Source organism: Thermobia domestica, chromosome 10, assembly GCF_964235325.1.
Source record: "Thermobia domestica chromosome 10, izTheDome1.hap1.1, whole genome shotgun sequence".
NCBI lineage: Eukaryota > Metazoa > Arthropoda > Insecta > Zygentoma > Lepismatidae > Thermobia > Thermobia domestica.
The window spans coordinates 20,706,006-20,717,672 of record NC_137463.1 but is presented as its reverse complement, the minus strand read 5'-3'; the positions used below and the strand labels follow the sequence as shown (position 1 = coordinate 20,717,672).

At 35.3% G+C, this 11,667-nt stretch overlaps 2 protein-coding genes across 2 annotated transcripts; both read left to right on the top strand.

Moving 5' to 3' along the window:
- The first annotated feature begins 8,287 nt into the window (after positions 1-8,287).
- On the top strand, positions 8,288-9,367 carry LOC145661413 (uncharacterized). Its single transcript, XM_081726715.1, has one exon. The coding sequence runs from the start codon at positions 8,288-8,290 to the stop codon at positions 9,365-9,367; it is 1,080 nt and encodes a 359-aa protein (XP_081582841.1).
- A 371-nt stretch (positions 9,368-9,738) lies between these two features.
- LOC145661412 (uncharacterized) lies at positions 9,739-11,043 on the top strand. The gene has a single exon (XM_081726714.1). It carries the CDS (start codon positions 9,739-9,741, stop codon positions 11,041-11,043), a length of 1,305 nt encoding a protein of 434 aa, XP_081582840.1.
- The last annotated feature ends 624 nt before the right edge of the window (positions 11,044-11,667 follow it).

Genomic DNA, 11,667 nt, shown 5'->3' with positions numbered 1-11,667 from the left:
ATTATTACAGTTATCTTCCGTTATTGAGTGGGAACACTGCCATTAGAGCAACAGAAAAAAACTATGTGGATACTACACTTTATACCGAGGATTTTGCTAAAGAGCCACGTTGTTAGCATGGATAATAGTCGAAAAAAATCTTAATGTAACTGTACACTGGTAAAAGGAATATTGCTTGGATCTTGCAACTGTTTATTTCAATAATTTTATTTAATAATAATTTATAATTCAATAATAATTTATTTGTCGAAAATAACAATGTCGTTGAAATATCATTACAAGTACATACGAACATTAAAATACACAAAACAATGTCAAACATTTATCTTTAAAAATCTTCGGCAGGTATACATAATCATCAGTTATATTGTGAACAACAGATGGCAGTAAAATAAATCATACGGTCAAGTACATCACAGAACATACTACATCGACTCACTCATCGTAGTACATTGGCAAAATTTGTAAAATAACTACTATCTGTACTACACTCAACAACTTTACTTATCACAAAACCTGGTATGATATAGGTACCACACTTGTTTGTTCGTTTCGGCAAAATATCGTTCGTGCTCGTGTTCGTATCACATTCTTCATTCAAACATGATGTACAGTACAGTTACTGTCAAATCTAGTTTGTGAACTATTAGTTACAGATAGTGGTAGTGAGGAGGTGATTACATTTATTTCAGGATTACTAAACTGGTGGTGTGTAAGAAATTTTACACTGGAATGTCGTTCATATTTATACATTCTGGGTATGTGGACATACCATGAGTCTATGGGTTTTGTGATGGCAGTTGCACAGCTGGGGTACAGGAATACCATAGAAGATTTCCTAATCGTACAGTCCCCAATTCACACGTGTTGTCACATTTGTATCATCAACTATGTGATACTGGTGAACTTCCCCTGTGTACGGCTAACATCAGAGCGGACTTCACGATATACCCCTCACCAAGATTAAAACATAATTCAGACTGTGCAGCAGAGTCCAACAATCAGTGTTAGAAGGATATCGCGTCGGATTCAACTCCCACTACACACGTATATGATGTACTTTGAGGAGATGGGTGTTCGGCCGCATTTCATTATTCTTTTGTTTTGTATATGGCAACACTAGATGATTGATAGTTTTTTATAAGTGTCAATGTGGCGTGTGTGACTGCATAGTGTGTAGTTGCTTATGCATAGCAATTATTGTATTTAGTTGTGTGTTTACAATATAATAAATAGTATATTGTACAACGAACTTTGTGTTCAAAATAATACAGTCCACGAACATTAAAGTGGTCCTTACCGACCGGATTTTGTTCCAGTTGTGCATGTGCGTGGTTTGCGAACTTGTGGCGCAGTATCTTCATTTTGTAGTGCATTGTCAAAGTGGTACAGAATTATAACAATGGAAGAACTCATAGGTAAGAAAACTGCCTTGAAACATGAAGTGACAAGTAGTGTTGTAAAAAAACGGTTTTTTTTCTGTGAAGTTTTTTTCAATAAAAAACATCGTTCTTTTTCATGTTTTTTTTTCAAAAGTCTGTTTTTTTTTCTGGCAACTATTATTTATTGATTTATGTTGCAGATTATTGAAATAATCAACAGAACTTGAGTCGAAGCCCTCGTAACTCACAAATCGTTTGTTTCTTTGAACCTACACGAGCAAAATTGTGTGATTATTCCTTTCAGCCCCAGGTCATTTTTGGCGTTTTCCTACATTTCCAGTTAGTGACTTATTGCTCAAAAACTATTCATTCGATTGATATGGTTAAGGCCTAGCTTTTAAGAAAATAGATGAGGCTATTTTTTGGTGTAAGTTGTATTGCAGTGTTGCCAACGGGTGGGAAATTATTGAGGGAAATGTAGGGGTAAAAATTTACAAAAAAAATCCCTAACCGAATTTCAAAATTTTTTTTGTATCTAGCACCACTGCTGCTATATGGGTTCAAGTCACCTAAACAAATCTTTGGTGTGTTGACAAGGTAAAGTGAAATCCTGAAGTCGCTGGCTTCCATTCAAAGAGGGAAAGAAAAAATTCTGTCATACACATGAAATTTTGACACTTTTTACGCCTCAGAAGCAAAAATCAAATATGCCGGGGTACAGCTTCTCTAATTATCCTATTGAAACTTTCTGTGGTGCGTTCTGTAGGGCAAAGAGGAAGCTTTCAGATAGAGGGACGTTTGTTTCAATGTCGCCAGTAAGAGGGTAATAATAGAGGGGAAAAGGGAAATTTTCCGAATTTTTCACCTAATAGCGGGAATTAATTGTTTTGGCTGGAAACGCTGCCATCAGAGAGACGAAATCTATCTGAAAATAAACCGTAGTGCTCCAAGAATATATTCTACAAGTATCATGGCGATATATAACAAAGTAAGCATGAAATTTAAAAAAAATCTCATTCTACCTCAGAAATTCACTATTTTCTTACCATTTCCAGAACATGGTTTATTATAAACCTCAACTGTACTTCCCCTAATTATTCTAGTAAAACTTTTTATGGTGCGCTGTGTAGGCTAAGGATGAGGCTGTTACACACTTGTACATTTTTTTCGAATGTAGCCAACAAGAAGGAAATAATAGAAATAAAAAAGGGAATTTTTCCCAAAATTTGTCCCTAAAATCTGGAATATTTTTTTTGTAGCTAGCAACACTACTATCAGACACACACAAACTATCTTAAAATAAGCTTTGATATCCCTCTAATATATCCTACAAGTATTGTGACGATATCTAATAAAGTAAGCATGCCAATTAAAAATATCTCATTCTACCTTTAAAAAAATCACAGTTATCTTTCCAATTAGAGAACAAGGTCCACTGTAAACCTCAACTGTACTTCCCCTAATTATCCTATTGAAACTTTCTATAGTGCGTTGTGTAGAGCAAAGACTAGACTTCCAGATACTGGTACGTTTGTTCCGATATAGCCAACAAGAGGGAAATAATAGAGACAAAACATATAATATTTCCAAAATTTCCCCCTAAAATCTGGAATTAAAATATTCTGTAGCTGGCAACATTGCTACCAAACAGACGCAAACTATCTTAAATTAAACATTCTTACACCACTAATATATCCTACAAGTATTATGGTGATATTTAAGGAACAAATATTCTAATTACCAAAAATATATTACGGTAAACAGAAAAGTAAGGGAAAACTAGAAAAATCAAGGGCTAGAACCTAAATACGAATTTTACGTGCGCCCCCTAATTACCCATTGTAACGATTTGTACTTTCGTTTGTTAAGTAAGGACAAATGTTCGATTGGCGTAAGCTGACTTGCACTCGGACGTATAAGTATGGATTTATAAACAAAAATTTCTAATTTTTTGCCCAAATATAGGAGAATTTTAATTTCACTAAATGGCACCACTGCGCGCCAGCCCGTTAAATTGATGTCAACAGTTAGGTATCCATCCGAGGTATCTAACTGGCAAGTCTTAAGGATGTCTTTGTACAACGAAGGAAGCTACAGGGAAAAAAGTAAAGGAAATTCGAAATTAGAAAATTCTCGAATTTTTGACTGGGGTGAAATTTGAGAAGGAAATTCGACACCAGAAGAAAAAGAAATTAATATGATAAACTATAGTCCAACCACATTTTGCAAGAATAATATCCCGATATCTTAATTAGTGTCCACACTGGAGCGGATTAAACAAGTGACACACCCGTGTGTGCCACTTTGGCCACCGGGACCACCGAGTATACATTTGATTACACTTTTTTGACTACTAACTCGTGTTGTTGTAGTAGTTATAGTCTCGACTAATAATAATATCGTTGTAAACAATAACTTTATAAGGAAAATTTTCTCTCCTTTTTAAATCTTAGTTCCAACACTGTTGGTGAGAAATGCAGGGTTTTTCAAAATAAATTTTGGGGTTTTAAGTCTTCGTAGTACTTATTACATTTTACGTACAATTATAAGCAATGCATCAAGTAAAAGAGCACCTCAAACAGTCTTTGCTACAAGTGTTCAATGTGAGATTCATTCGTCACACGGCACTCATCTAGTCGATAGGCGAGAAAGGCCCATAAACTTTCCGCCATATGGCACAAAACACATTCAATTTAGGGGAGTTTCGTTTCAATTGTACCATCTCCTGAGGATTTGCTGACGATCAGATGCAAACATTAGGAGTGTTCACATTAGCTCTTAGGTGAAAAGTCGATTTATCACTGAAGACGACACGATCCAGAAAATCTTCATTGTTATGCAGGAATATTTCACTTGCGAAATTGGCACGTAAAGCATAGTCTGTAGGCTTTAGACCTGTAGCAACTGCAAACAATAAAGACGTAGTTGCAAGCGTCTCCTTAATATTCTTCACACAGACGGTTGCACTGTACAGGTTCTGTCTTGATTAAAACACAAAAAGCTTTCTGCTCTCTAGTCTCCATCTTTGCTACTTGCTCTTTCTAACGGCAGACAGAAGAAACAATGCATGTACATGCGTGCGTACAAAACTGTTTGAGTTGCTCTTTCATTTGATATAATATTTATAATTGTAAGTTAATTGTAATAGATACTACAAAGTTTCAAAACCCTAATATTAATTTTGAAACACCCTGCATTACTTCAAATTGAGTCATCATATATTCAGGTCCTAGTCAATTTGTCGCCTCGTGCAATGGCATAATTTGCCGCCTCCCCCTTTCTCCAGAAAGAACAAATCTTAGAAGTCATGATTTTAAGTATTCTACTCCAGCATGAACAACAAAGGTGAGGGAAGTGCAGTCGCACTCAGAAAGGCTTAAATACTTACTAAAAATGCAATTCCGTTCTGTCTGTTTTTTTTCTTTAAATGTTAATCTATTAAGATAGTGAAAGATAAAGCAAACACACCTGCACAGGAAAGATGGTAATCCTTTTTATAGAGTTCACTATCGAGCTTCAATCTCAGTGTATCAGTTTGCAATTCCAGTGCAACTAGCTCTTTTATCTTTATTTCTTGATTTTTCTTCTACATCTTCTAACATTTTTGAAAAAACTTGTTTCTATCTTCAATGATAAGGAACTTGCTTCTCACAAAAACAAGACTACTTTCATATCAAAACTGTGATAACTTACTAAATGGAACAGATATCCACTACTATTCGAGAATTGAATTCTTGCATTTGACAACAATCAAGCAATTTGTGCTTGGATTTATTCGACCATTTGCTTTAGCATTGTCCATGTGGCCTTAAACTAATGCAACCTAAACATAATTTATGAATGTTGTATTCAAATAGAAAATCAGCTTAGTAAATGTAACTACCATTATCATGAAGTCTGTTTCCAACAAGAAATATTTAATTTAAATAATATACTTATGACAGATTTTGCCGGACCATCCAAGCTTGCCGTTCCACGCAAATGCACGTGTTGCATATATACAGTGGCGTATTTAGGGGGCTTCCGGGCTTAAGCCCCCCCCCCCCGAAATCTTACTATAGTAAAGTATAAGAAATATCTTGCAGAATTTTCACATTTTCAGGCAAAAGCCCCCGAAAGTTAGCAAAGCCTCTCCCGAAACAAAATCGTAAATACGCCGCTGCATATATGGTAGAGCCGGCTCTGCATATCATATATATCTAGTCGACATATTATTTATATATGACATTTAGAAAAATACTATTAGGCAAATTAGTATGAGTTTTTACCTTTAGACAAGTTATTGAAATTTTATACTGTTCGTGACATTATTTTCGTACTTATTAAAGGCCTGCATTCACGAAAAAACAAAATTCCATTTCTACTTTTATTTCTTAGTTGATATTGATGAAAACTGCTTAAACTCGAATTGTTAATAGGTATGGTATTCATGTAAATTGTAAAATATTTGTAGCGTATCAGTATCTAGCGTTTAATTTATGTTGCATTTTACGGTGATTACAACTACATAAAAATATTTCATACTTAAATAGACGTAAGATGCATTACAAATGACCATTTGAAAAAAAACGAAATTTAGAAAAAAAACGAGAGGCAATGTTTTTTTTCTAAAAAAAACGTACATTTCTGAAAAAATACGAACCGTTTTTTTTTCTATTTACAACACTAGTGACAAGGTTAATACATAAAGTGAACGAGAATAAAGACAAGCCTAACTTCAGTATTAAGCTGTACACTGAACGTGCTACGCAATTACATGGCGATTGCACAGAGCTCATTACAAAGTTCATTTCTGTGGGTGGTGAAAGTGAGATTGCAACATATGATGGAGAATTTAATGAAGTGCAAAATAAGTTGGACTCTGTCTTAGAAATTTTGTACAATATGCAGTCACCTAATACTGAACATGTAAATACATCTAATAAACAGTGCACAGATGTGAAGTTGCCAGACTTAGAACTTTTTACATTTTGTGGTAGAGTGCAAGATTGGCTATCGTTTCGTGACTTATTTGTTGCTGCTGTTCATAATAACAATCGCTTAGGAAATGCTCAAAAGTTGCAGTATTTGAAGACAGCTGTATCAGGGGAGCCTGCTGCATTGTTGCAGTCTATTTTCATATCTGATGATAACTATAAAGTAGCATGCGAGTTACTTAAATCAAGATATGAAGACGTGAGGGAGCTAGCAAATCACATTTTGAGCAAATTCGTTACTCAACCAGCTGTGAAGAATGAGTCATCAGCTGAGTTACGAAGATTGGTTGACAATAGTGTTCAGTGTGTGTGTGAACTTAAATCCTTGGGCCTTCCAGTGGAACATTGGGATGTGATTTTAATTTACCATGTGGGTGAGAAGCTAGATAAGAACACCAGAAAACAATGGGAGCTTTCATTGAAGAAAAACGAACAACCAACTTTCGACCAGATGAAAGAGTTCATATTACAACTTGCCAAAGCGTTAGCTGCAGTGAGTGCAATGTCACCGGCAGACACGTCTGCTTTAAAAACAAACAAAAAAGCAACACGTTAGTGCATCATTCAAGTCCAATTGTGTCATGTATCATGTGTAAAAATAACCACAAGCTATATAAGTGTCAAGAGTTCATAAATATGTCAGTGAATGATAGGCATAGTTTTGTGAAAAAGAATTCGCTTTGTTTCAATTGTTTGACCTTAAATTGTTCCGTGAATAAGTGTAGTGTGAAGCAGGGTTGCCACACTTGCAACAAAAAACATCATACTTTATTGCATTTTGAAAAGAAGGATAAAGTAGATCAAGTAAATTGTTCTCATTCTATAAATAAAAACTAATTCCTCAGGTGTTGTTGTCCACCGCTGTCATAAATATCAAAGATAAGGCAAATAAGTTGATACAATTTCGTGCTCTTATCGACTGTGGTAGTGAATTATCGTTTGTAACTGAACGCTGCGTCCAGAAATTACGCATAAACAAAGAGAAAATAAATATGAGCATATCAGGTGTTACTGGTTCTAACGTTGGAAATTCTCATGCAATAGTTGATTTGTGTTTTCAGTCATTGTACAGTAATAATAATATTCATACTAAAGCAATAGTAGTCCCAAGAATCACAAGTAACTTACCCAGAGTAACTATTCAAAATATAGGTAATTGGGAAATTGTGAAACAAGTAATCTTAGCAGATCCACAGTTTAATAAAAGCGGCTCTATTGATGTGTTGTTAGGTGCTGATGTTTTCCCATTATTGTTGTTCAGTGGGAGACACGTAGGTATGAATGGAGCTCCGTCTGCCATTGAAACGGTGTTAGGTTGGGTATTGTGTAGTCAGATTAACTTAACGAATAACACATCAAGTGTTCAGTAATATTTTGTTTCTGTTGATCTCAATAAAACATTGCAAAGATTCTGGGAAGTAGAGGAGTTGTCAACTGTACAACATTTATCCGTTGAAGAGCAAACATGTGAGCAGTATTTTGGTAAAACTTACAAACGTGATGTTGATGGTAAATATATTGTAAAATTGCCTTTTAAAGAAAGTGTTGAGCCTCTAGGCGTATCACGGGACACAGCAGTAAAGCGATTATGTCAGATGGAACGTAAGTTACACAAAGATCCTGATTTATGTAAACAATATTGTGATTTCATGAAGGAGTACTTAGACTTAGGTCACATGGAAAAAATTCCTGATGTAGAACTTGATAAGCTTGTATCTGAATCTTATTATCTGCCGCATCATTGTGTCTTAAACGAAAGTAGTTCTACCACTAAATTGCGGGTTGTATTTGATGGTAGTGCTAAAACTAGCAGTGGAGTATCTCTCAATGACAACTTAATGGTAGGTCCAAAATTACAAGATGATATTATCCCGTTAATATTAAGGTTCAGAACTCATCCAATTGCATTGTGTGCTGATATAACAAAAAATGTACAGACAAGTTAAGGTAGATCAAACTGATTCTGATTACCAGAGAATAGTGTGGAGAGAAACAGTTGACCAACCTATTAGTGATTTTAGATTGTTAACTGTTACTTATGGAACCAGTTCGGCTCCATATCTTGCTGTAAAGTGTTTGCAACAGTTAGCTGTAGATGAAGGTTATTGTTATCCCAGAGCCGCAGAATTAGTCATGAATGATTTCTTTGTTGATAATTTAGTTTCAGGTGCAGCTGATAGTAGTGAGGCAATGGTATTGTACTCAGAATTAACAGCATTATTACACAAAGGTGGTTTCGAATTAAGAAAATGGTCTACTAACGACATGAATGTGCTAAATAGTATACCTTCTCACTTAAGAGAAACTCAGTCGTTAATTTGTTTTAATGAAGATGAGAATGTAAAAACTTTAGGTATACAGTGGAATCCATCAAGTGATTCATTTTCATTTTCTATTGTTGTTCCCACTTCTAAGTCAGTAATGACAAAACGAATGTTACTAGCTGATATTGCAAAATTGTATGATCCGCTTGGTTGGTTATCTCCAGTATCCATTGTTGCAAAATTGTTACTACAATCATTATGGAAATTAAAAATTGAATGGGATGACGTATTTCCGAATGATGTTGCTCGCTCGTGGGAAGCATATTGTCAAGAATTGCCATTGTTGAGACAGATTAAGATCAAAAGGTGTATTTCTTCTGAAAATATTGTGAAATATGATCTAATTGGGTTCTCAGATGCTAGTGAAAAGGCGTATGCTGCAGTAGCATATGTACGTTGTATAGATACATCTGGAAATGTGCAAGTATACCTGATTGGTGCAAAGACCAAAGTTGCCCCTATAAAGAAAATATCAATACCTAGGTTAGAATTGTGTGCTGCAGTATTGTTATGTAGATTAGTCAATACGGTCATTAAGGCAATGCTAATCAAGTTTGAACAGGTTGTCTGTTACACAGATTCTACTATTGTGTTAGCATGGCTTTCTTCATGTCCTAGTAAATGGAAAACATTTGTGGCTAACCGGGTATCTGAGATCCAACAATTAGAGCTCTCTCGTGGCTAAGCGGTTAGCGTACGCGCCTTTGGCGTGGGAGATCCGGGTTCGATTCCCGGCGGGAGCTCATGTGGTTCGGATTCCACGTTAATCAGTAGGTCCACGTCTCATATAGCCTCGCTGCTGAACGGGACGCTAAACTAAAATCAATCAATCAAAATGAGATCCAACAATCAATTTTTATTAAATGGGCGCACACATCGAGCAAAGACAACCCAGCTGATTGTAGTTCTCGTGGTTTGAATCCGTCACAATTAGAGTCTTATTCACTATAGTGGAATGGGCCGAAGTGGTTGATGGAATCAGAGTTACCTATTGTAAATATTAATTGCAAAAATTTAGATTCTGTTCAATGTGAGCAAAAGTCGTCAACTGTTAACATGCACATTAAGGTTGACTGTACAATCGTAGATAAATTTTCATCATTATCTAGGTTAGTTCGTGTTACTGCTTGGTGTAAAAGATTTATTAGGAATAGTAAAAGTAAACAGGAGTTAAGATGTAGTGGACCATTAACTACAAAGGAGTTGTCAAATGCATTAATGCATTGGATAAAACAAGCTCAAGAATCTGAATATCCACTTGAGATAAAATACTTACGTATGAAAAAACCTTTGCCTTATAATAGCAAACTATTGTGTTTAAATCCATTTCTTGATGAAAATGATGTCATGAGAGTTGGAGGTCGCTTGCAAAATGCTAGTGTAACATATGATTTTAAATATCCTATCTTACTTCCAAAACATGCTAGAATTACAGAACTTCTTGTAAAATCTGAACATATAAAGCACCTTCATGCAGGTTCACAGTTACTTTTATCTGTTTTGCAACAAAAGTTTTGGATTATTGGTGGTCGTGACTTTGTAAGGAAAATTGTAAAAAGTTGTGTAATACGTCACAAACAGTCAAGTGTAACAGCCTCTCAATTAATGGGTCAACTTCCTGTTGGTAGAGTAACACCAACTCGTCCATTTTTGCATTGCGGTTTAGATTATGCAGGTCCACTAATATTAAAAAATATGAAAAGTCGAAATTCAAAATTGTTCAAAGGTTATGTAGCACTCTTCATTTGTTTCAGTGTCAAAGCAATCCATTTAGAATTGGTAAGTGATGCTTCAACAGAGTCATTTATTGCAGCTTTAAAACGTTTTATAGCTAGAAGGGGAAAACCTACTGATATTTACAGTGATTGTGGTTCAAATTTCATAGGTGCAAACAGAGAATTAAAATCCTTACTGAAACTTGTAACGAATGGTGATTCAAAAGAGTCTGTATGTAATTATCTCAGTATGCAATCTATAAATTGGCATTTTAATCCACCATCCTCACCTCACTTTGGAGGCATATGGGAAGCTGGTGTAAAGTCTGTCAAGTACCACTTAAGACGTGTAGTTGGTAACAGTGTACTTACATTTGAAGAAATGTATACAGTTTTGTGTCAGGTTGAAGCATGTTTAAATTCTAGACCATTAACTGCTCTATCTTCTGATCCTAATGACTGTCAGGTGTTAACTCCTGGTCATTTCTTAATTCACGATGCACTAGTAGCCATACCTGAACCAAATGTGTGTGAATTAAAAATCAATCATTTGTCACGCTGGCAATTAACTCAAAGATTGGTCCAACATTTTTGGAACCGTTGGCAAACAGAATATTTGTCTCGGCTGCAACAAAGGCCAAAGTAGTGGTGTAAACATGCTAATATCAAGGTCAATGATTTAGTATTAGTGAAGGAAGATAAGACATCTCCTCAACATTGGAATTTAGCAAGAGTAGTTGCTGTTCATCCTGGTGTAGATAATATTGTTAGAACTGTTACTATTAAAACTAGCAAAGGTGTCTTCAAACGACCAATTGTAAAAATTTCTCCGCTTCCATTTAATGAAGAATAATATGTAAAACGTGTAATGTAGAGTAATGTGTAGAATAAAATGTAGTGTTGAAATAATATTTCAAGGTGGGCGGTATGTTCGGCCGCATTTCATTATTCTTTTGTTTTGTATCTGGCAACACTAGATGATTGGTAGTTTTTTATAAGTGTCAATGTGGCGTGTGTGACTGCATAGTGTGTAGTTGCTTATGCATAGCAATTATTGTATTTAGTTGTGTGTTTACAATATAATAAATAGTATATTGTACAACGAACTTTGTGTTCAAAATAATACAGTCCACAAACAATGGGCTTTATTCATTTCATCTCCAACGCGTGCAGCATCTCCATCCAGGAGACGGTGAACAACGTGTGGCGCTTTGTGAATGGGTGCAGGCACATCCTAATGTTTTGCCATTCATTTTGTTTACTGATGAGA

Bases quoted from the DNA above. Each gene is read 5' to 3' on its own strand.
- LOC145661412 (XM_081726714.1), top strand. From the start codon at position 9,739: ATGCACATTAAGGTTGACTGTACAATCGTAGATAAATTTTCATCATTA.
- LOC145661413 (XM_081726715.1), top strand. From the start codon at position 8,288: ATGTACAGACAAGTTAAGGTAGATCAAACTGATTCTGATTACCAGAGA.